This window comes from Micropterus dolomieu, linkage group LG11 (assembly GCF_021292245.1).
Source record: "Micropterus dolomieu isolate WLL.071019.BEF.003 ecotype Adirondacks linkage group LG11, ASM2129224v1, whole genome shotgun sequence".
Classification (NCBI taxonomy): domain Eukaryota; kingdom Metazoa; phylum Chordata; class Actinopteri; order Centrarchiformes; family Centrarchidae; genus Micropterus; species Micropterus dolomieu.
Genome location: NC_060160.1, coordinates 4,138,296 through 4,162,024, shown reverse-complemented (window position 1 = coordinate 4,162,024; position 23,729 = coordinate 4,138,296). Strand labels below are relative to the sequence as shown.

Sequence of the window (23,729 nt, the reverse complement as noted above, 5' to 3'; positions counted from 1 at the left end):
GGGGGGGGGGGGGGGGGGGGGGGGGGGGGGGGGGGGGGGGGGGGGGTTTATTTTATTTTTTTTATGTAAAAGAAATCAGCTGATATGTGTTCTTATTGAATTGTTTATACTCAAATGTCTGTCTGTATTTACCAGCATCATTACTATTCATTAATCCAGAAAACTATATATATATATATACCAGCTTTAACCATAATTTTTAAGGGAATTTAAAGGATTCTTATCGTGTTTGGTTAAAAAATATCAGCCAATATATCATTATTGTATTTTTGTAACTCTAAAATATCAACATCGGCCTCAAAAGTCCAATATCAAGTCGGGCTCTAATTGTCTCACTTTGCTTTTGCAGCAAATCATGAAGGATCGATGGATCAATGCAGGATTTGAAGAGGACGAGCTCAAGCCTTACACTGAGCCAGAGCTGGACATCACAGACCAGAGGAGAATAGGTAAAAAAAACAAAAGAACGCTGATGTTGCAGATAAAATCACATAACAGCAAAGAAAGTTTTCTTGATCATTTGCGTTTCTATCAAGCTTTATGACCATTGGGCCTGATGCACCATGTTGTGTAATCAGACACAAGCATAAACACAGTCTCCTTTTTAAAAACTCAGTCTGTACGGTTTTTGTCCGAGGGTGAGAAAATGTGGGCGGAGTTAAATGTTAGCGAGGTCGCAGCTCCACAACAACACAGTCGGTCTCATTATTTCAGTGCTGAAGAGCCTTAAAAGAAAAGATGAAACGTGACGATGAATAAATAAACACGAGCTGCATGCAAATACAGAATGAGAGAGAGAGAGAGAGATGCCGCCCCATCGTGCCCTGGATGAAGGCTGTGGGAGGAGGGGGGGGCTCTTACATAACAGCAGCTGGGGTTCATGCACATGTGCTGGTGCGAACTCCCAGTCACCCAGTCAGTGCGGGGGAAAAGAAAGCTTTATCGGAGGAATCCCTGAATCCTTAATAAGGCATGTAAAACTTTACATAAAGCTACCTCCTTAGTATATTTGAGTAGATCTGGTGTCTTACCCAGCAAAAAGCTTTACACTTCAGCCGGGAAGGATGTGAACAACACCTTTAAAAAAAAAAAAAATGGTTGAGACATCCACCTTCTTACGTAAATGTGTGTACACCTCCGAGTCACTTTTAGGTAAAAGTCACTTATAAAGTCGGACCTGGTAATATTTCTGTAACACAAATCTGACTTGAAAGCATAAAAGCAGGATAAGTTTAAATACAGAGATTAAATGTTTGTCTTGTTCTGCCTTAAGAGCACTGTAATAAATAAATAAATCCTCTCATACACAAAAAGCAGTAAAAGCAGTTTATTAAACTGATTTTATTGTGAATGAGCCAATTTGAGGAGATTAGACCTGAAAGAAGTTGTCTATTAGTCGCCAAAAAGTGCATCAGCAGCTGTTTTGATTATTGATTAATTGTCTTTAGTCATTTTTTAAAACAAAACTCTGTACTTTCAGCATGTCACACGTGAATTGTCTTTTTACTTAGCCTTGTATGATGAAGACGTCACTTTAAGTTCTAGGAAACTGTGATAGAATTTTGTTACTACTTTATTTGATATTTTTCAGACTATACCCAGGGGCGTAGCACCAAATCTGGACCCTGTACACAGGCATTCTCTATGGACCCCTCTCTACACCCACAGCTTTTCATTGTAGTATCCTGTATACCCCCAGTCCTACACCCCTGACTGAACCAGTAAATCAGTGACGGATCAATCAGCAGTAATAATAATAATAATAATGGTTTGGTTGTATCCTTAGAGGAGATTCTAATCATGTCTGCTCTGTGTGTAAAACATATATTTACCTTCAGGTTCAAAAATAAAAGAGAAAACCACAATAATCCACCAGCGCTGGCTCTCTATATGCAAACATTTCCAGCAAAACACTTTGATCCCCATTTGCTAATGTTTAAACGAGAGTCCAAGGATGTTTTCATTCTATGCTGGTGCACTGTTGTCAGCAGAATTTGCTGCCTAATTATGTTAAATGGGGAAGTGAATGTGAAAATGTATTACAGGATTCACTGTGAGAAGCTGTGGCGAGCGTCTCTGGTGCTCCCACTGGTCATTAACTAACGGCAAAATAAGTTTTTAAATCAGCACTGATGGTGCCTGTGAGAAAACAGAAAACAGCGTGGAGAGAGGCATCAGCTGCCAAACATCACACGGGGCATTGTGGCTCTTTCTGTAACGGTGCTGTCAAGTCTGAATGAAGCTGTATTGGACATTTACATAATGGAAAAAAATATCTTTGCAAGCAGCCATTCCTTTAACGGATAGACGAAGAGAGCGGTCATACGTATTCCATGTCTGAAAAGAGCATAAAACATGCACACTATGGTTTCTTTCATTTCTAAAGCTAATCAAAATCTCATCATAAGAGTATTTGAATATGAGCTCTTCTGTGTGTGATGCTGCTGTTGAGGAGAAGAAAGAAGTGTTGAGGGGGAGCAGGAGGGTGAAAGTGAGATGGATTGTTATCACAGATTCTGCCTAGTTACAGAGGTGGAGCTACTTTCTGTTTCTGTGTGGCCAGTTTTACATGAAGCTTGATGTTGAGCTGCAGGTCGTCAGACTCGCGTGTTAGTTTCCAGGTATAGAAGACAGACGTTTTTTAAAATCATGGCATCAATAACGGTGTCTGTTGTTTTATTAGTTTACTTACATTTGCCACATCCGCTGGGGTGGATTACTCCATGTTGGTGTGGAAAGATTTAATTCGACCAAATTAGAAGTTGTCAGTCAGTAAAAAGTCTGCAAAGGAGAGCTGTTAACTCACCAAAAATAATGGCATTAGTTCGGCTTTCAAGGCAGAGTTTCAGTGTGACGTGATGATCAGAACGCTGCCTTAGAGGCTTTTCCACACTGACAGCAAGGAAATTCTGTCAGACAGGATGAATCATCTTCATTTGTCAGGTTGACTGTATATTAAAAACACTAAACATATTGAGTTTTTGCTCAAAAGCTGTGAACAGCAGGAATCTGAAGCAGCATTTCGGGCTGCTTGAAGTAGAAACGTAGAAGATATTGGAATAAGGAAGAAATCCTCCTTGTAGACAGTCCTGCTGCTGGATGCAGGTTATGAGTGTTGCCCAGTAAGGCCAAAGCATCCGAAGGCAGAGGCAGCAACTGGTTAAGTAATAAATGTTAGATAATTCCCTTATTTTATTAGTTGAGACTAGGGATGAAACGGTATGAAAATTTCATATCACGATTATAGTGACCAAAATTATCACGGTTATCAGTACATATTGAAAAATGTGGCTAAAAATACTAAAATGTACTGATACACACACTGAAACCATTTCAACAAGTTTTATATTGAAAACTACAAATACAATTGCTATTTTGTTTGCATAAAAAATAAAATAACAGCAAATACCTTTTTGTAAACACATGAAAATCATCTAAGTGTGCATTATCAAGATTTTATAAAGATTTTCATAAATACAGAGGAGTCTGTGGCGTTTCTAGATATGCTGGTTGGTTGACTTAACAGCGTAACGTGTTCTCATGTGCAGTGGACGAATAGACTCTGCCGACGCACACAGCAGCAGAGCAACGTTTAGCGTTTTTACAAGAGCAGCAACACTAAGAGCTTCAGTTTACATGCCGTTAGCAAGTCAGAGAGACAAACCGAAGCTAAAAGTTAACTCACCCTGAGTTCACTATAAGGTTATTTTCTTCAGTCAAGTTTCCCTCAGCGCTCTCTTAAAAACTAAAATACGACCGCACTTCAGAGTGACTGAAAAATCCCCGCAGCGTTGTCTTCCGCCGTTTTGTCATTGACCCAAACAAACCCACGTTGCATTCTGCGCTTGCGCTCCTGATTTTGGGAGACGCTGGACAGTGTTTGCCATGAGATCATAATAGTGCAGTTAACCGTGCCCGGTTACCATAGTAATTAAAATGTGTATGGTAATTTTACCATGGTTTACCGTTAAACCGGTAATTTCATCCCTAGTTGAGACTAATAATTCCTGTTAAAACTGCAGGAAGATGTCACATTCTCAATAGCGTGTGGAAATCATGTTTGAACTGCGGTGACACTATTTTCAAAGGTTGTAAAGAATCAAAATTAGCTGCTTTTAAAATCAAGAAAACTGTAATATTAATAAACAAATTCATGAATGATTTGGACAAACCCTGCAACCCAGTGTTTTATGATCACATAACACACACACACACACACTGTACATTTTAAATTCTGAAACAGGGCCGACATTATATTTTGGAGGGTGATACCAATATTGATTTTTGACATTCTAAATATATGATGTATTATGTACAATTAATCTGCCAATATTCTTTTTTGTGTTGTTTTTGATCCTTTTAAAAAAAACTATGTAATGGACGCACTGTAGTTTTCTAATACCTTTTTTAAATATATCTTTGCTATTTCTGTATTGAAGTTTCTTTTTAGTTATTGGCTGACACATACACTCATTCTAATACAGTTGTATTCAAAATAATAGCAGTCATACATTATATGGCAAATAATTTACTTGTAAGTGTAGTAGAGTAATAGAAAACCAACAGACGCTACAGTCATGGCATGCATGCTGCTGATTCTGTGTAATTGAATCATTGATCGAAAGAGGCTTGTTCAAAATAATAGCAGTGTCGATCAATTAGTGAGGTCATTCATTCTGTGAAAAAACAGGTTGCCCTTATTTAAAGGAGCCCTGTTATGCTTTTCCATATTTCATGACTTATCTACAATGTTGGATGTTCATGTTAAACATAGCCAAAGCTTCAAATAATGAGGTAAAAGTATTTAAAAGAAATCCCTGTGAGCCAAAACCTCAGATTTCGTCCTGTTCTGAGCGCTGCGTTGTGAACTGCTTTTTCTACCAGCGCCTGCGTTCTACGACACGCAGAGCTACACGAGCCGGTGTTACATATATGGTCATTCGCTCCGCACTGCAATGGCACTGCTACACTCAGTCTGTCTGGCAACAACAGCCTGGTAACATGCTTCAGGTCTTGAGAAGGAGGGGCTTAAAGAGGCATGAGCATCTACAGCTTGTTTCAGACGGAGGCTGAAATGAAGGCCTACGGTTTCCTTTAAGGACGAAGGCAGCAAATGTTGAACATGCTGGTTATAGTGAAGTTCAGTATAAAATGGATTGTTCCAGACATTGTTCAGAAGAACACATACTTTCATTAAAAAGTTGATTGGAGAGGGGAAAACATATATAAAGAAGTACAGAAAATTATAGGCTGCTCAGCTAAAAAGCCAAAATGGCAAAGACTCAGCCAATGATTGATCAGCTACAGGGAGATCAAAGAAGGTCTAAAGTTACCTGTGACAATTAGAAGACGCCTTTGCAAATCCAAGCTTTTGGCAAGAAGTCCCTCCAAAATCCCATTGTTGCCGTAACGACATGTGGTGAAGAGGTTACAGTTTGCCAAAGAACACATTGACTGGCCTAAAGAGAAATGGTGCAACATGTTGTGGATGTCGTAAGTGGTGTGACTAATTCGGATCTCCTGTACCATAATACTGATTTCTTACACTTTTGCTGATGTAATGTCTTGGAGTAATTAAATAACATTTTAAACAGTCTACAGATCTTATGAATGAATTACTAGTTCATATAATTATGTATTTATGGTTTAACCAATATTAGATTTGATGTGCCTTTTTTTTATAAGTAATGACCGCAGTTGTTCGTCTGCAGAGCTTCCGACTGCTGCGTACATAAAGAACTCTGCTCCAAGGACATGTATTATATTAGAAGTAACATTTGCTGAAAATACAGAGATGCTGTGCTCGGGCACTCTGACGCGCACACACACACTCATGTACACTTTTTACTGTTAACATCCCAGCGAAGCTTTGAAGGAGCTGCTCTACCTTACAGCTCAAATGAGCTTTAGGCTACAGGAACAGATATTTGGTAAAAGTCAAAATTATAAAAACTTAACCTATTAAGAAGGTTGACACCAAGCTGCTCTGACAGATTTATTTCTGGCAGGAAATCGGAGCACATCAACAGCTCGTGACTCATCTTAACACCTTCTGTTGGGAAAACCAGTCTAAAGAAGAATTCTGCTTTGCTTAGAAATGTTCTCCAACATGTTTCAGAGAGTCTATTAAAAATGAATAGGCTGCGTAGTGACGAACGGATAAAAGCCTTCGTATGACGCGTGTTGGGGCGAGGGGCACAGATAAATGTTTAAAGCGGATCAGGCTGGAGTTTCTGCAGGAAACACCTACAAACGTGAGCTGGAGGATGGGGAGCGGGGGAGATCCACTCTGTCACGCAGTCTCTCCAATCAGCATTGTTCTGCTTCCGATTGATTGATTTTGATTGCAGAACAGGAAGGTGGCTGATTACCTGATTCACACACCTGAATCCTTTCACGAAGCCTCATACAAGCTCAAGATCTGGAGCATCTTAGTAGCCTAATAGTTAAGGCATGGACCATGTAACCGCAACATTCACGAGTTCTAACCCATGTGAGTGTGTCCCTCAATTGGCTGTCAAAAAAAGGCAAAAATAATATTAAAATAAACTACCATGATCCTAGTTAACGATTCATATAATGTAATCACTGAGAAGTGTCTCCAAAATGCCAGACTGAGGATTTTACATGTATAATGAATTATCTGCCATGTGCTGTTATTGCCATTTCTACTATATCATTGTTTCTTACCATTTTACTGACGTATGTGGAGCTGAAACCGTAAATGTACAAAGTCACGTTGCAGTGCTTGTGAATGTGTCTGAAGAAATGGATGTTGAGGTGCTTTTGAGTTGGTCCGTCAGTCTTGCGCTGTGACTTGCCAGAGATGATCTTTTTAAAGGGTGTCGGTGGTGCAGTGAGATCTTCTGATATGTGGAGAAACACCATTAATTGACCCTTCGCTAAGCCACAGCGCAGTATAGGACTCTCTCTAACTGAGGTCCGACACTTTCATGGTTGCGCTCTATTGACCCAGAGAGGTTGAAAAGAGAAGTACAATTTATTCTCTTTCCAAAACCTAAAACAAATCCAGAACAATGTCGGCTGTGGATTGTTCCTAATGTAATGTTAGTTAGCTAACGCTAGCTAACTTACTACTGAATGTAACGTTATAAAGCCCTACTGTTCTGCTTTTTAATGATTGTAATAGTGAATAGAGACCAACCCAGCTGTATAGAAACAATGCTCATCCTTAATATCGTTGTCCTCTTTCTCAATATTCGGGTAATACGGTGGTTGACTTTTACTCTGTGATCGGTAGGCTTTAGCTTCTATCGTTGTTTTTTTCACTGACAGCCTGAATACAACCTTCAAATGCACAATGCAACTGCAAAACTATATGCTTCTTTCTGAGATTGTTTTTTCCAAAAATTAGACAACATTTCTTTGGGGAGTGCAGTAATGGACAGTGGCAGCGCTATGCTAAAAGTCCGTCAGGTCCGACAGGTTGTCGGACTTAGCAACAGTAACTAAGGGGGTCGTGGCTTAGCTAAGGGTCAATTGATTCTTTAATGACTAATTTTCTTCAGAGAAAATTAGTTTTATTTCAAATCAGTTCATCCAAATTCTTACATAAATACCTCAGGTAGATATTACTCACAATTATTTTTTGTCAACAACGATCCAAGGGTAACACCTACCTTCAGAAAAGCGCAAACATCACGCTGCAACCAATTTACTGATCTATTAATCTGTTGGTAATTTTTCATTTAGTCTATGAAATGGAAACAAAATAGTGAAAAATGTCCATCACAAGTCCCGAACAAGACATTTATAGACATTTATAGGTCCATTTAACCTTCATTGAGTTTATGTTCCCTAAAACTACTGTAACAATGATCATTACAGTTAAATTTAAGTTAAAGTTTAGAGTTTTTGAGAGATTAATCAGGAAAAACTGCTCTGTGTGTATACATTTCCCTTTGTTAAAGTGCTGGTTGTCATATTTTTGAATGAGCCGTGTTTGTGTTTTTGTTTTGTGCAGATGTGATGGTGGGGATGGGCTACAACCTGGAAGAGATCCAGGACTCTCTGGCCAAGATGAAGTATGACGAGATCACAGCCACCTACCTGCTGCTGGGAAGGAAGGCGTTAGAGGTACAGACATTGGCCTGTTCTCATTACAGCACATCGCAGTAGTTCAGCGAATCTTTACACCCAGGTCAACAGAAAGGAGATGGCGTGTTGTTGTAGAATGTGGAGTAACTGAATCCCTGTCTTTTAATTTGAACTTACCGCACACTGGCCATAAATGGCTTTTATAAAATGATAAACTTGATCAGCAGTGCATTTTAACTATGTCCTGTTCGTGTTCACCAACCTGGTGACAACAGAGGAGGGGAAAAGAGAAATTGTATCTTACATTGGTCGACACATCCTTGTCTGGATGGCGTGCTCTCTTGCTGCTGTTGCTGACACATTTTGTTTTGATCAACACTATGGCTGAACGATTAATTGCATTTGCGATATTATCGCAGTGTGATAAAACGAGATTTTTTTAATCGCAAAGGCTGTGATTACACTCTGGTCACATGACACCCAAGAGTAAAGCAGTCTGCAGACGAAGCATCAACTTTGCACGTTACGCTGTACCTTGACTTGTTGTCGTACAATGACCTTAAGCTTGACAGAAGCTGACACTACAGAAACTTTAGTGTCACACAGGGAATGAAAGTCGCAGCCGTGGGTAACTTGGTGGTGGGTGAAATTGTCTTTGACTGACAGGAAAAACACACAACAGAAAGACACGTTTAGTAAGGTAAACGTACTGTGGCACACACACAACCACCAGTCAGCTCAGGAAATATCTTTGAAACGGCGTTTCAAACCTAACGCACGAGTCTGAAAGAGGCCTAGTCTGTCAGCCAGTGCGCTGCTTACTACCATTAGAGACTGCGGGGTGGGGAACTTCGGTGCTGTCAGAGAATTACTAATCTTGTCTATTAAACACGCGAAATTTGCAATTAGATTATTTCCCAAAATCATTCAGTCCTAATCAACACTTCTTAATAGTGAAAAGACCAGAGCTGGGTATATAATTTAATTTGGGAAAGTCTTCAGCTTCTTAATTAAAGGGTTACTTTGGTATTTTTCAACCTGGACCCAATTTTGACATGTTTTTGTGTCTGTGACAAATTGAGACAACCTTCTACATGTAGGCAAAACAATAGGATTTGGGTCACTTTCGGCTGCAGTCAGAACGCAGTGTAAAATCCTTTTTATTCAACCAGAACCAGTCGCTATCTCACACTTGTCAAAGCATCCAGACTCCATTAAGAGAGTCATTTTTGTGACAAGGATTACATTGCAGCCCTGTCTCCCTGCTGCCGAGTGCGGCTCACTTGCTCAATACTGGACCAATTACAAAAACTGTTGTCCCAATTTGTCACTTGGACACAAAAAAAATGGAAAAATAGGTTCCAGGTTGGAAAAACACTGAAGTTAGAGATGAGAAGTTCTCCACAGTTGCAGGATCATTTGACAAATTTAGGATAATAAACATGTGACTGTAAACCAAACTGCTTTAAGTTTAGTCTACTGTTGACCAAATTAATAATAAATCACACTCATGTAACTCATCAGTCTATCTCTGTACCCCCAGTTGGAGCCTGGCGAGTCAGCCTCCAGCAGCAACCTGTCTCTGGCCAAACCGAGACCCAACAGCGATCTCAATGGCCAGTCGCCCTCCCACCCCAAAGTCCAGAGGAGCATCTCCTCCAACCACAAACAGAGGCGTTACAGTGAACAAGGTGAGGAGGACACAGCATTTTGTTCCCTTGGCCAGGTGTCTGTCTGTTCTAGTTAATTTAGAAAGCAAAATATCAACCATTTAAAAAGCTGTGAATGTGGAAGCCTTCTGTTTTTATTTGGTTTTAAGCAGTTGTGGTGGTATTTTTCTTTAAGTCAAATGAGCCCACAGCTCAAACTCCGTTGTGCCTTTCCCTCCTAATAAATGTTGGTTTCTGATAAAAGCAGTTAAATCAAACCAGTCACATGGTGGAGGCACTTTAACCTTTAGCTTATTTGCACAGCTCAGTGCTGTCCACTCTAATATAATGCTTTGTCAGTAACCTCAGTTTGTACGGCTTGCTCTCTAGATGTGCAGCTTAAATAGTTTCACTGAGAACCTTTTAAGCTCCGGCTCGAATACAGCGATTCACACGCATTGTTCAACGTGCTTCGTGTATTTATTCCTGCTCTTTGGCCTAATAAACAGTCCAAAAAACACAGATGTTCCGTTTCACTGTCATAGAAGTCTTAAGAAAACCGGCAAATGTAAACCTCTTGAATTGCTGAAACCATTTAAGTTTTGCTACATCCATTATTCAGATTGTTGTTGGATATTTTTCATTGAACGAATAATCGACTCAATACATCAGCTGAAGCCACAGGTCTATTCAAGCTCATTATTTTGTATTTAAACATAGACAAGATACTATGACCTGAATCACCCTATAATATAATATACCTATAAATACCTGAATGTGCTGATGGTTTTGTGCTCAGTTGCTGTGATTTAGCGCCAGAGTTGTTCTTTTTTTAAAAGTAGGTCGTCTCATTTTAGGTAAAAACATTTAGATAAAAAAAGGCAGTTCAGTATTTTTGCCAGCGTCTTTGAATCATCTGTCACACATCTGCCTCTACGTGTCTCCTTTTCTGTGTAGTTGGTCAGAACGCCACTCCAGGGATGGCTCATCCAAAGAGGAGTCAGACCACCACTGCGGAGAACAGCGCCAAGGAAGAAGGTGGAGTCCAGCTCCGTAAACCAAGCACCCCGGGGAGCCGCGGGGCTCCACCCGCCAGCCCTCTGCTGGGCAACGCCAACAACCCCAACAAGGCTGACATCCCTGACCGCAGGAAAGGCGCCACCACTGCCCCGAGCGTGAGCTACTTTATCAGCTACACCCAACAAAAATACTCACCAACATCAACAAATACTTATCTACCTGGCGTTTATCAGGTAGAACGCCAGGTATCTACTCTGGTAAAAGTAGTATCTACTCTAGCAGAGCAGAAAAACACCAGCCAGAAATGGGAATCTCACTAGTGACGCCAACAAGGATCAATTCCTGTCTTCCCGGATCTTAAAAACAAATTAAATGAAAGAACACAAACCTTTTTGCTAACCCACATCAAATAGATTACTAATCCAAAAAGCTTTAAACTGCAAATGAAATATATCAAGCTGTACCTGAATCAGCTTAACTTCATTTCCAACCTATATAAGTCTAATTTTTTACATGTAAGACTCACGCTGTAATGTCTTTGGTTCATCATATCTGTGATGTGAAATTACCTGAATTCCACACAGTTGGAAAAATAAAAAGTGTCCTTATCATAAGTCAGTTATAAAACTCTTTTGATTGGCTGCTGACAGGGATGTCAGCATCACTGGACAGCATTAGAGAAGGTTTTACCAGCGTTTGGTTCAAAAATAGTTGAGCAGACTTCACTCACATTCAGTGGAAAAAAAAGTCTCGCTGCTCTCAATTGGTTAGTTTTGTCTTTTGAGGAAAGACTCGATAAAGGTTGAAAGCCTGCTAGTCCTCATGTTAGTTTTATTTAATAACTCACACTGTTAATGTTTACATTTGTCTCATATCTAAAAACTAGCAACTGCATCAGCAAAATGTAGTCGAGATTCTAGAAACTATAAACATAATTTTTAATCAACAGACAAGCAAACAATTTGTATTAATATGGCATCACATCTGACTTTCTCCTGCTCTCCAGAATAACACTGCGTCAGCAGGTATGACCAGGAGGAACACGTATGTCTGCAGTGACCGAAACAACACAGACCGCCTCTCAGTCATTCCCAACGGGAAGGAGAACAGGTGAGAGAGGGCGTTAGCTGTCTTTGATCTAGTTTCCTCACGAAAACAAAAAGTCTGCGTCAGCACAGAGAGCAGCATCTGGGTTTGAGCCGGTGCCTCTTCATCAGTAAAGTGGACACAAAAAGTTTAAATCCTTGAAGGTTTTTACTACTTTTTAATAGTATTATTTAGCCTCTGCATTTTTGTGGAACCTGATATGGAAGCCAGTATGTTTAGTTATTTTTACTTCACCACCAGTCAGTGCTTTCCTCTGCCAGTATTCTGATCTAAATGCTGTTTTAGAGCTTTTTCTACCCAACAAGAATGCACAAATCCTCATTATGAACACAAATGTGGTCAAATTCAGGGCTAGTAAATATGTATATTGGTAGGCTCAATACAAAAATATGAATGTCAGCCTTCCAGACTCATACTGGTTGAACTCTAATAGCAGCGTTTCACCATTTGAGGCCAGATTCTCTCCTTTATTGTTGAAAGAAAATCCAGACAGGATCCCAAGAAAAGCTTTCCTTTGTTTCATTCCCTTATTTTCTTTCTCGTCCTACTTTCTTTCTTGTATTTACTTTCCCTTTTTCTCACCATCTTTATTTTTTTTTTTATTTCTGCCTGTGTGTTTGTGGTCCGGGGGGCTGGGTGTTTTTTCATTGTGGCATGACCAGCATGACTGAGATGGCTTGTGCCACTAGCCCCTCCTCTGCCTTTGCGGCCGCTGCGTTCGGTGCCTCGTCCAGTTCGGTGCGGCTGAGGTATCAAACCGTCGGCCCTTTGTACGTTTGCCAGGCAGGCTGGGCCACGCTGCCCCACTCCTACTACGCTCTGGACTACTGCTCCCCCAAGTAAGACGGCAGGGCCTCCAACCCCCCCCTGTCTGTCTCCTCATGTCTCAGCCCCTGTTTGGCCTTCGCTAACCCACACATCCAGCCAGCTTCACACTCAGTAACCCCACGACTAAACCACGCACACCATTTCCTGCGAAGACCAGTAAGGAAAGTGTGCGTCCAACTTGCTTTTTTATTGTCAATGTCTGAAAAATACCACGAGCAGGTAAAAGAAAAGAATTAGGGATGCACTGATGTGGGGTTTTTTTCGTATCATCATATTTTATACATGCATAATTGGGTGGTGATGGTGCAGTGGATAAGACACATGCCTTTCATGTGAGAGACCCGGGTTCAAATCCACTGTAAGCAATACACGTAACCCCTAGTTGCTCCAGAGGTGTGCGACCTCTGACATATATAGCAATTGTAAGTTGCTTTGGATAAAAGCGTCAGCTAAGTGATTTGTTTATACATAATTCATGATGTCGGATTACTGGTGTACAAACAGTGGCGAGCTACTATGATAAACTGTGACCAGAGGCTGCACTCGTCGTCTTCTTTGTCCACGCGCAGCAGGTAAAAGAAAGGCCTCTGCTTCATTACAGGCTTTTGCAGCTGTTTAACAAACCACTTGACCTGCGCATGGCTCGTTTTCCCCCCACAAATCAAAACTAACCTCCAAATGGCCGAGGTCGTCTGTAGGAATCTTTTTAAAACCAGTTGGTGAAAGTTTGCGATTATTAAGATGTAACGTTAGTCCTCATTTTGAACTGTTCTCCTTTATTAAGCTTGTTAAATACGCCCCTTCATCCATGTAGTATTTCAAAACAACCTCCCAACAAATACCTGCCTTTGGTAATCATTGTCAACACGTAGTAAATGCTTCCTGCTGCCTTCACATTTATTTGCATACCATCACAAGATCGCTGTTTACCTGCACGTGGAACACGCTGGGTGTTGATTTCAGACACTGATAAATGTAAAAATATATATCCTCACACTGACGTCAAGCTGCCACGCTTTGATGATGAGGTTTTAAACTCTGTGTGTGATAATATTTTTCCATGTTTGTATCATCCCTCCGCACAACATAAACTGCGAGGACCTCTTGTCTCCATTGCAGACATCTGCAATAACAAACTCTCACAGCTCTGCTCCTGATCTGTCCTCCATCCTCTCCTGTGAACTTTGACCCCTGATCTTCTCCGTCTGGATCCCTCACCTGTTGGTGTCCAACACGAAGGCCGAGCTCCACCGCTCACCGGCTCCCCTGCTGTCCCAGCACCCTCAGACCATCGCCTGTTTTTGTTTAGACTCTTAACTGATAAGGGGCACAACTCACTCTTCTCATTGTAGAGGTTAGGAGCTTGATCTACAGGGTGGGAAATTAACATGTGGTCTTGTCTTCACTTTTCCAGTCTCTAAAATTATCTTTGGCTGGTGTATTTATACACAAAAACTCCCCTTATAGATGTTTTGGTCCTGTTGCCTCAGCTACAGTCAGTTTTCACCACGGAAACTTTGTTCCAGGAACCATTTTAGCAGCTGAGAAATATTTATCCTTTTGTATGAAGGAGCCACAGGTAGTTCCCCATTATAGTTTCTGGTTCCCAAAAGTCCCAGGTCTGGGGCTTGTACTTTCCAATGGTACAGAAACTATCGGAGCAGAGTTTGAGGTGCTGAATCTCACTGATTGAACAAACACAAACTGCAAAACCACTGCAGCGTTTGTACAACTTCATTCAGACCGTAAACAAACACTCTGCCGCTGGTATCAATATTAGGGTTGTTGTGGACATTTCTTGTTTATTGACATTAAAAACAAAGTTATTTGTGGTTTGATTTTTCCGACTAGTAAGATAAAAAGAAGAGCAAGATAAAGAGAGAGAGCATGTGCGTTGTTTAATTGCAACAAACAACACAATGACATTTTTGTCTTAAACTCCGCTGTCATTTCTTCATCTGTTGTCTTTCTAATCTGCACAATTCTTCGGATACAGTCCATTAAACAAGGGGATAATAATAAAAGGGGCATAATAGTGAAGTTTGTTTGTAAAAATTCATTTTAAAAGTGTGAATCCACCAGCTAATGTGATTGGAGATTCACTTTTTTTTAGATTTAATTTCCTACCCTGTTGACGTCTAACATGCAAGATTCATTTAGTGTAAAACTCATGGCAATATTAGAACTCCATGTAGGAATAACAAACTCTGACACTTTAAAGATGAGGAGGGAAATGTGATGTAGCTGTAACAAAGTTTTTTTCATTGCAGCCGTATGCTTGTGTACCAAACTGTTGGGTAGCAGTGACCTTTGACCTTCTCTTTAAACACTGAGCAGGTTTTGTCTGTTTATTCTGGAGAGAACCATGTATATAAAATCTGAATCCATCATTCACTTACTGGACACATTTGTGAAGAGTAGACAAAATATTACCTACCAGTACAGGTACAGCGAAGAACACGTCTGCAGTAGAAAAACTGTCAGCCTGTCTGTTTTAGATCTAAACTCTGATGTTCACTCTCCCTCCACCTCAGCAGCGTCGCCGTGTCGCCCAGCAGCCAGAGGAACCCGGTGGCGTCGATCCACAGCATCGCCAACGCCACCACGCCTGACCGGCTGCGCTTCCCACGAGGCACCGCCAGCCGCAGCACCTTCCACGGGGGCCAGCTGAGAGACCGCCGCACGGCCACGTACAACGGGCCGCCGGCCTCGCCCACCCTCTCCCACGACGCCACCCCTCTCTCTCAGACCCGCAGCCGTGGAACCAGCAACCTTTTCTCCAAACTCACCTCCAAACTCACCCGCAGGTAGGAGAGGAAACACCTCACGTGTCAGACTTTAACGCACCTAGGGTTGGGGTTTAGCTGTCTTTCTGTCCAGTCAATTTTAAGCTTAAAGTTTTTCTGAAAGAATCATTTACAAGCACTTTTTCAGTACTTCTCAGTTATGTATGTAAATTGTTGAGACTGAAATAGAAAGTGGATAGACTCCAGCCCTGCTCTGTTCAGTATAATCTCCTGTGACTCTTGTCTGTTTGAATTATAAGCCAATCAACACAGTGCCTTGTAGAGTTAGGATGATGAATTACATGCTGGGGGAACACTTCACTGTCCTGTACAATGTGATTTATTCTTAAATCTAAATTGTTTATCTGTCGCTGCCTGGATCCCTGCCACAGAGAACTGAAACCACTCTAAATCGGCCACAATTTGACCTCCTTTTATTTTTATTTTTTTTATGAAATTTGTGATATCGTCAGTGGTTACAGCTGCTGCACAACAGATCATTTTTATCCTGCGATTCATTAAAGATGTGTGCTGATCATTTTTTTGCATAACAGTCATGAAGTAGATATTTTCACAAAGTGTTTATGCTTTAAAGGTTAGTACGTGAGATGGTGAAATCTCACCTTCAGTTGGTTTTATTTGGTCTAAATCTGGAAACATTTTTTGGCTGTTTATGTTCACACTGTCTTTTCACAAGCAAACCGGAGCTTGTAGAAAGAACTCAAGTCAAACAACCAATTTTGATAATCAATCAAGTTGTTTTTCGAACAAAACTAAAAACGTTTTGGCTGCTTTTCTTAAAGTGAGTTTATCTTAATGTGTTTGGTAGTTGTCGGACAAAACAAGACATTTGAAGACTTAACTTTGGGCTTTAGGCAATTTTGAGGTACTTGTACTACTCAAGTATTTCCATTTCTGCTTCTCTTTTTATTCTCCACTACATTTATTTGACAAATTTAATTACTTTGCAGATTCAGATTAATAAAACAACAAATATATGATGAATGATGTGTTATTACAGGTTAAGACTCCCGGGGAAGATAAAAATTAGCTCCACTGTTATTAGCTGCGACATTAAAGTGCATATTTGTGTAATTATAATCAAGAATTATATAATGCATGTTCTGTACTTTTGGTACTGTAAGTTTTATTTTTTATTTTTGTAATTTGACTCAAGTTGAATGCCAGACTTTTCTATACTGTGGCATTTCTAAAATATTTGTGTTCACATTTATATTTTATCCCAAACCATTATTCAGTTCAATCAAGAAAATAATCAGCAGACATTTATAAAAATAGATAGATGTTGCCCTCATTTTAATGAAACATCCCAACAAGACATCACACATTTAAAGTGGCAGCCAGGACAGCGACATCACTCCTGCAATGACTGACCTTAAATGAGGAATGGAAATCATTTTGATAGTCAATGAAAAAAAAATTAATCTTCCCCTCCACTGTTGATGATTCCAATCACCCCATTTTTGTTCACTCATTCAGACTCCTCATTGCCCCTCCCTCTCCTCCTCCTCCTCCCTCTCCTCCTCCCTCTCCTCCTCCTCCTCCTTTCACCATTTTCACTGTTTCTTTGTCTGGTTCTGTTGTAGAAACATGTCATTCAGGTTTACCAAAAGGTAGGACTCTTGTACTGCCTTTCGCTCTGTGCCAAAAATAACGAAAACAAACCCCTCTGAAAAACTTCCTCTGAGACTCTACAGACGTGTGGGGCTGCTGGCACTCAACTAACACACCGCTTAGAAGAACAAAACTCTCGCTGGGTACATTTACATGCACGCAGTTTATAATCAGATTAAGGTGATTTTACACTAGTAACCCAAGTGATCTAACTCATCAAAAAGGCTAGTGTTAATGTTATTGCTGAGAGTTAGTTGTAAAGAGTGAAAGCACTCTCATATCTGTACGTTAAATATGAAGCTGGAGCCAGCGGTTGGGTTGGTTAGCTTAGCTTAGCATAAAGACTGGAAGCAGAGGGAAACGGCTAGCCTGGCTCTGTCCAAAGGCAACTTTTCTCTGCAAGGAGTAGTGAATGGGATTGCACTTTAAAATCCAGTAATAACACTACAGTTTCTAATCCTAGTAACGCTTAATTACCTCCACATTTTGCGGGGTCGACTTGTTCGCTGTGTTACCTGGAGATAGACTCAGTCTTTTTATAGGCAAGACCCGTCACTCGGCAGCCATCTTGGTAATGCCTCCTGTCAGGCCCCTGTCTAAATGAATAGGGAGAGAGACATAACTGCACTTTGACTGGTCACTGGGACAGAAAAACTACATGTACAGAATTACCATTAAAATCTGATGAAAAATACTGAAAAAAATTTGACTTTTCCCCAAAATAAGGTTTTAAAAAGTGTTTTTTATTTTTTTCCACCGGTTATACTTCTGCTACGCATATGTGGTAGTAGTGGCGCATTACGTCGCACCATTGGCTTAATATGTTGACCGGCTCGGCCATTAAAAGCAGACTATTGGCTTTCTAGCGGGAGGATCGAGATAACGGTCTTTTCCCTATAGAGTTGTAGGATTCTTTAAGCAATAAGTAGGATTTTTTTTTAAGTGGCGTGTCTCCTCTTAAAACATCTCTGGTTATACTGACATGTGTCTCTATTATTTTGTCCAACCCATTTATAGCAACGAGGATACGCTATGTAAATACCTCTCTTTGGAACACAATACATTTGCAGGATTGTTGTATTAGTTCCCGTAGGTGGATTTTGTTACCTTTTGGACTGAGTCAGGCTAGCAGTTTCCCCCTGTTTCCAGTCTTTGTGCTAAGCTAGGCTAGCTAGCTTCTGTCTGCAGCTTATCATATTTACTGATATATAAAAACAAGAGTGGTATCAATCTTCTTATCTTACTCTTAGCAACAAACTAAATAAGCGTGCTTTCAAAAATGTCATATGAAACCATGTTGGTCTGGGGGTTAATTGAAGAAGACATTATTATAAATCTAAATGATCATGTTATCAGATGGACTTCTGCATTGATCAGGTTTGAACTGGTGTTTCTGTGTGTGTGTGTGTAAATGTACTCCGTTTGGCTGTGGTTGGTCTGAGTGGATAAAGGCTGATTGGGAGAGCAGACCAGAACTCCTTGAACCAATCAGTCGATTAACCAAACAGCGACAACAAAGCAGCTTGCCACTAATCGATTGCCAATGCATGCATGGGGCCGCTTCTTACAGCTGCCATTGATTTGTGGTTTTGTTTTGTCACCACAAGGACTGCTGTGAACGACTGAACTATCTCTCTCCCTGCTGTTTTGAAACTGCACATTTTAGACGGTGCCTTAAACATTATCCTGCTGCATTTATTCACCACAAAACGGGTTGTTTTTTTTAACACTCTCTGGGCCAGATGTGATTTATCGTGGCTGTCAGAACAGAAGGAATCACAACAGATTATATTTTTCCCTGTTTTCAGACAGAGGAGGAAATGTTCGGGTCATAAAGAGCTGGAAAAAAAGCAGAATTGTTTTTTTTTTTTTTTTTTTTTTTTTCTTAATTACAGCTTTCTCTGGGTTGTTGTGTTTGTGCAGGACTTTGGTTGATCTATTCAGCGGTGTCAAGTGTTTCAGTGGGTTTTGCGTTGCATTTGCTCACAGCTATAGGAAGTAAAAGGTCTTTCAAAAAGATTTTTACTGTCGGTCAGTTCTTTTGTCTTCATACTTCCTGTATTGTTTTTGGGAACGTTTGGTGTGCCTGAACCGGATTTATTGGTATTTCAAGCCCGTCAGAGTCACCACAGTCCTTCGCTTATCAGTTATGTGAGCTATAGATCGCCAAAGATACTAAGTACGCAAAACAATATCCTATTTTAAAGCACTTTGTGCAAAATATCACATTAACTCCCAGTAGATACACAAATTTATAGTAACACAAATGACCGCAAATGCATAACGTAAAATATAATATACAGCTTTTCAGAATAGTTTTTAACAAGTAATATATTTCATCTTAACTCATCAAAGCTACACGCAGTATACAACACAGTCTACTTAAACTATATCGAATGCCCAATTATACATTGAAGGCATTATACGTTGCTGTAATCACTCCTCCTGTGCAGAGATCCTTTCATAAAGTTTTTTCAGTGTAAATAATGGAGGGTAAAATCTCTTCTTAAAACTCTTTATTATTTTATTGATGTTTTATTTTTCTAGTTCCACCATTTAATTGGTTTATTTTACTGTTTTTATCTTATTTGTTTCGTTCTTTGGGTATTCTATTCAAATTTCACTCGAAATAACTTATTTACTTTAATTTAATGGCAGTGCAGGCTTGTTTTTTAATATTTAGTATTCTCTTTGTAAAGCTTTGTGTTGAAAGGACATATAAAAATTATTATTATTAATAATCTTAATACATTCTGAAGTTCCCCTCAAGTTGATATGAGGCTTCAGCTGTCAGTGATGACAGACTAATCAAACTAACGATTCATTTCATTCATAATAAATGTGATTTTTTTTTTTTTTTTTTTTTTTTTGCTATAAACTGTCAGAAAATAGTAGGATATAAGATTATGTATTTATGACGTGTTTGTTTTATCTTTCAGTCCAAACCCAAAAGAAAATCAGTTTACTATAATATAAGACAAAGAATATCATAAAATTCTCACATTTGAGAAGCTAAAACCAGCTGTTTTTTTCTCTCACAATTTATTAGAATATTAAAATAATAGAATTAATTTTAAAATAATGTGCATTATTTTTTGTCAGTCATCTAGTCTAGTTCCATGTTGTCACTGGTCTCTGCTGTGACTCAGCAAGGAAACAAAAAAGGGGAATTTTGTCCTGCAAAGAATGAAACTCTGGAAGACACTCGATTGATTTGTCTAATTGAGACTGCAGAAGCCTCATTAACTTAATTTTTCACACAGAAAAACGGTTGATTGTTGAACTGTTGAAAGAACGGTGTGAAACTGATCTGACATCAGGCCAAGACACCAAAAATAAAACCTGACAAGCCAAACTGCACCCAGCCACTGCCGACAGAACCACGTGGAGGAGCTTAATGGCCCTCGCAGGGTGCCGTCTCAAGGCTCAGCAGTGCCCTCTGGTGGCTGATTGGTGATCAGTCTTCTTCCTCTGTCGACATCCTCATCATCCAGAGCCTCGAGTCGTCGGTGAACTCTGGTGTCCTCTGTCATCATCTCACTCTTAGCACCTCACTTTGTTTTTGTTTTTTTGTGTTTGTCCTCATTTCCATGCAGACAAAAGGTTCTAAAAGGTTATCAGATGAGTCAGAAATATAATAATGTTAATAAATGTAAATAAATAATGTTTGTTAAATTATTAAAGTGGAGTGTAAAAATTTATTTACCAGCTTTTATACTTTTATTTAAACTTTAATCAGTTGATTTATTTGACTCTTTCACTTTCATCTCCTTCATTTTTCTATGAATCCTGAACTGATCGCAGCTCTGGACGAGTGCTGCAACAAGCTACTGTTTTTAATTATCGACTTATCTGTTGATTATTCCCTCAATTATCCAGGATTAAAAAAGATCAATCATAAATTTTCGTCGCCCAAAGAGACGTCCTCAAATGTCTTGTTTAGTCCGACCAACAGTCCAAAATCCAAAGATATTCAGTTTGTGTAAAACAGAAACGCAGTGAATCATCACTTTGGAGAAGCCATGGTGCTTTTTTATAAATTACTTTTAATGATTAATTATCATAATTTTAGTTTTCTGTTGATGTTGCTTGACAACAACAGGGAGAAGATGAAGATGATGTGACCATACTCTTTGTAATATTATTTACAGAGTTATGCTTTAATAAATCTCGAACTATTGGATGGATTGGCACAATATTCCTAAGGATGTCTGTGATCCTTTGACCTTTCATTCAGTGAGCTATGACATTCAGCCTCAGTTGTACTTTGTTTTGTGCTAATTAGCATATGCTAAATTAAGATGGTGAACATTATACCTGTTGAACATCAGCTTATTAGCATTGTGAGCATGTTAGCGTTAAGCTCAGAGCTCTGTTGTACAGCCTTACAGAGCTGCAAACAAGACTAGACTCTCACTACACTTTAATTATTTAACTAACAATATTATTAATAATTCGGTTATACTTGTGACTCACCTTTTACTACATTTTATCAGTTTCGACCCTCTTCATCACATCTTTGGATTTAACCAACCTCATTTTGCTCCTCCTTTAGGCTCGTTTTAGGTTCAGCCACCTCCTCCTCCTCCTCTCCTCACAGTTTGTGTGTTTTTGTCTTCCTAACCTTCCTGTGTCCTTTAACCTTGACCTCTTGCTGCTCTTCCTCTCCGCCTAGGGTCAGTATTGACCCGGCCAAACGGCAGACGGCCAAAACAGGGCCTGCCATCCCCTCTACCCAGGGAGGAAAGACCCTTAGTAAGTCTTCTGCCCTCTCTTACCTGTCCTTCCTTCCTTCCTTCCTTCCTTCCTTCTCATCATTCCTTCCATGTTTTCCATCTTCTTTTTTGGCCTGTCCCCATGTCATACATTGTTAATATTCTTTCCCTCTCTCTTTCTTTCTTTTGTCATGTGTCCATTGAGAACAAAAACGCAGTTATTTTATTTTTCTTCAGATTCCCCGTTTTTTCTTTCAGATTCAGGAGCGGAAGATATAGAGAGTTGTAGGAAGATGAAGATCTAGAGTAAGGGGCTGTTTCAATCCCTCAAATTTCTCTTCTGAGACTCGAGTCTTGCGTGTCAGTTAATGTGGAGGGACTCACCCCCCTCCCACCTCTCACCCCTCACCCTCCCTCCCTCCTTCCCTCCCTCGGCCTTGTGATTTTCACAGCCTCTCTGACCGACCCAGGACCTGCTGTCAGTCCTGTCTGTTCACTTGTCCCCTTGTTGTCGAGTCTCTTGAGCTGTCCTGGAGTTTGGAGCCACTTCCTCCTCCACACGTCCTGTTTTTCTGTTCTCCAGGCTGCAGTGCATGCTGGGAGCCTGACGCCACAAACCCGTCCTGTCGGAGGAGCAGGGAGCTTACTGCTTATTTTGCTTTTAATCTAATCTTCTGTTATGTTACTCAGGCATTGTCCTTGTGTTTTGTAGTGATTCAGGAACCGGTTTCCTGTCTGTCAAACAGTAAAAGCACTCGAGAGTCACCGTGAAGAGCCAGAACATTAACACCTCCTCTAAAAATAAACACAGCTGCTCTGTGTTTGTAGGAAATGTATTGTTTGAAGAGTCAAGTGATGTGGAAAAAATACTCTTAATTATTCCTGATTATTATTACTGTTATCAAAAAAATATGACCGAAGGTGCATATTTTTGTCTAATCAAGCAAATTAAACACCTGATCAAATTATTTATGACCTACAGTGGCCTTATTAACAGGATAGATTTCCATGTTATAAACCTCCCCTCGTGGTACATATCGTAGGATGTTGCCCGATTTTTTTTAAATCTCGACTGCGAGCACAGACATATCGGCCGTTTGTGTGGATGTGATTCATGAAACGAGCTGTTTCTTAAAAGGGAAAACTGTATCTCTCAGAGTGTTTCTTTGCTGTGACGAGTAAAAAATAATGAGCTAGCAAGCTGTGATCGGGTAACATTTATTTAAAGAAAAAATCTTCAGATCTTGACCCTAATGGTTTCTGCAGCCAATCTGTTTTCTGTCATTCTTATAGACGTTTAAATAAAGGCTTTCAGACACCACGTAAAGCTCAACTTATACTCTATGTAGACCCGATTCTCAGAACAGCTCTGTGCCATTTTGATGTAAAGGATTTTTCTTAACTGCGTCTCTGTAATAAAACCAGGCCGACACAGAAGACGGGAAACAAACTACTTTTAAATATCCTAACATTTTATCATGTGCTGCCAAATCCAAATCAACTCTGCCACTATTTACTAATAATACCAACAAATACCGTCGTGGAACCACGTTCATGCACAAAGAAATCATGTGACAAAGTTCTGTTGATCGTAAAACACTTATTTTACCTAAGCTTGAATGACTCAAGTGTTATATATAACACTAATGTGTTAAATGGCGTCAGAGTCAGGTCTATTTTGCAGCTTTTATTCATGAATTAAAAGTAATTTTTAGCAGAGAGACAGCGGAAATCTGAACGTTCGGCCACGATCTCGCTCTCATGGCTGACGAGCTTAGGGACGTTTATTTCAAGAGCCTGAGTTTCAGCCCGGGCTTCATGTTTCAGGGAGCGTTAACCACCTGCATCAAACCCAGAAACGTTGCAAGCTGTGTCTGTGTTCATCTGCATGTGGCCCAGTTTTGTTTGTGGACGTAGCTTTTAAGATTAAG

The 23,729-nt window shown here is 40.0% G+C and overlaps 1 protein-coding gene across 17 annotated transcripts in view; it reads left to right on the top strand.

Moving 5' to 3' along the window:
• Positions 1-23,729, top strand: part of LOC123978562 (MAP/microtubule affinity-regulating kinase 3-like) — a 59,975-nt gene that overhangs the window by 32,119 nt on the left and 4,127 nt on the right. For 4 of the 17 annotated variants that reach the window (XM_046061850.1, XM_046061854.1, XM_046061856.1 and 1 more), the window contains exons 10-15: positions 350-449; positions 7,985-8,097; positions 9,602-9,749; positions 10,665-10,882; positions 11,734-11,837; positions 15,197-15,469. In XM_046061850.1, the coding sequence (XP_045917806.1) occupies positions 350-449; positions 7,985-8,097; positions 9,602-9,749; positions 10,665-10,882; positions 11,734-11,837; positions 15,197-15,469 (956 nt within the window). Of the gene's footprint in view, positions 1-349; positions 450-7,984; positions 8,098-9,601; positions 9,750-10,664; positions 10,883-11,733; positions 11,838-15,196; positions 15,470-17,055; positions 17,083-21,758; positions 21,839-22,056; positions 22,105-23,729 lie in introns of those variants that run through there. The other 13 variants (XM_046061846.1, XM_046061848.1, XM_046061845.1 and 10 more) reach the window with 6 other exon arrangements.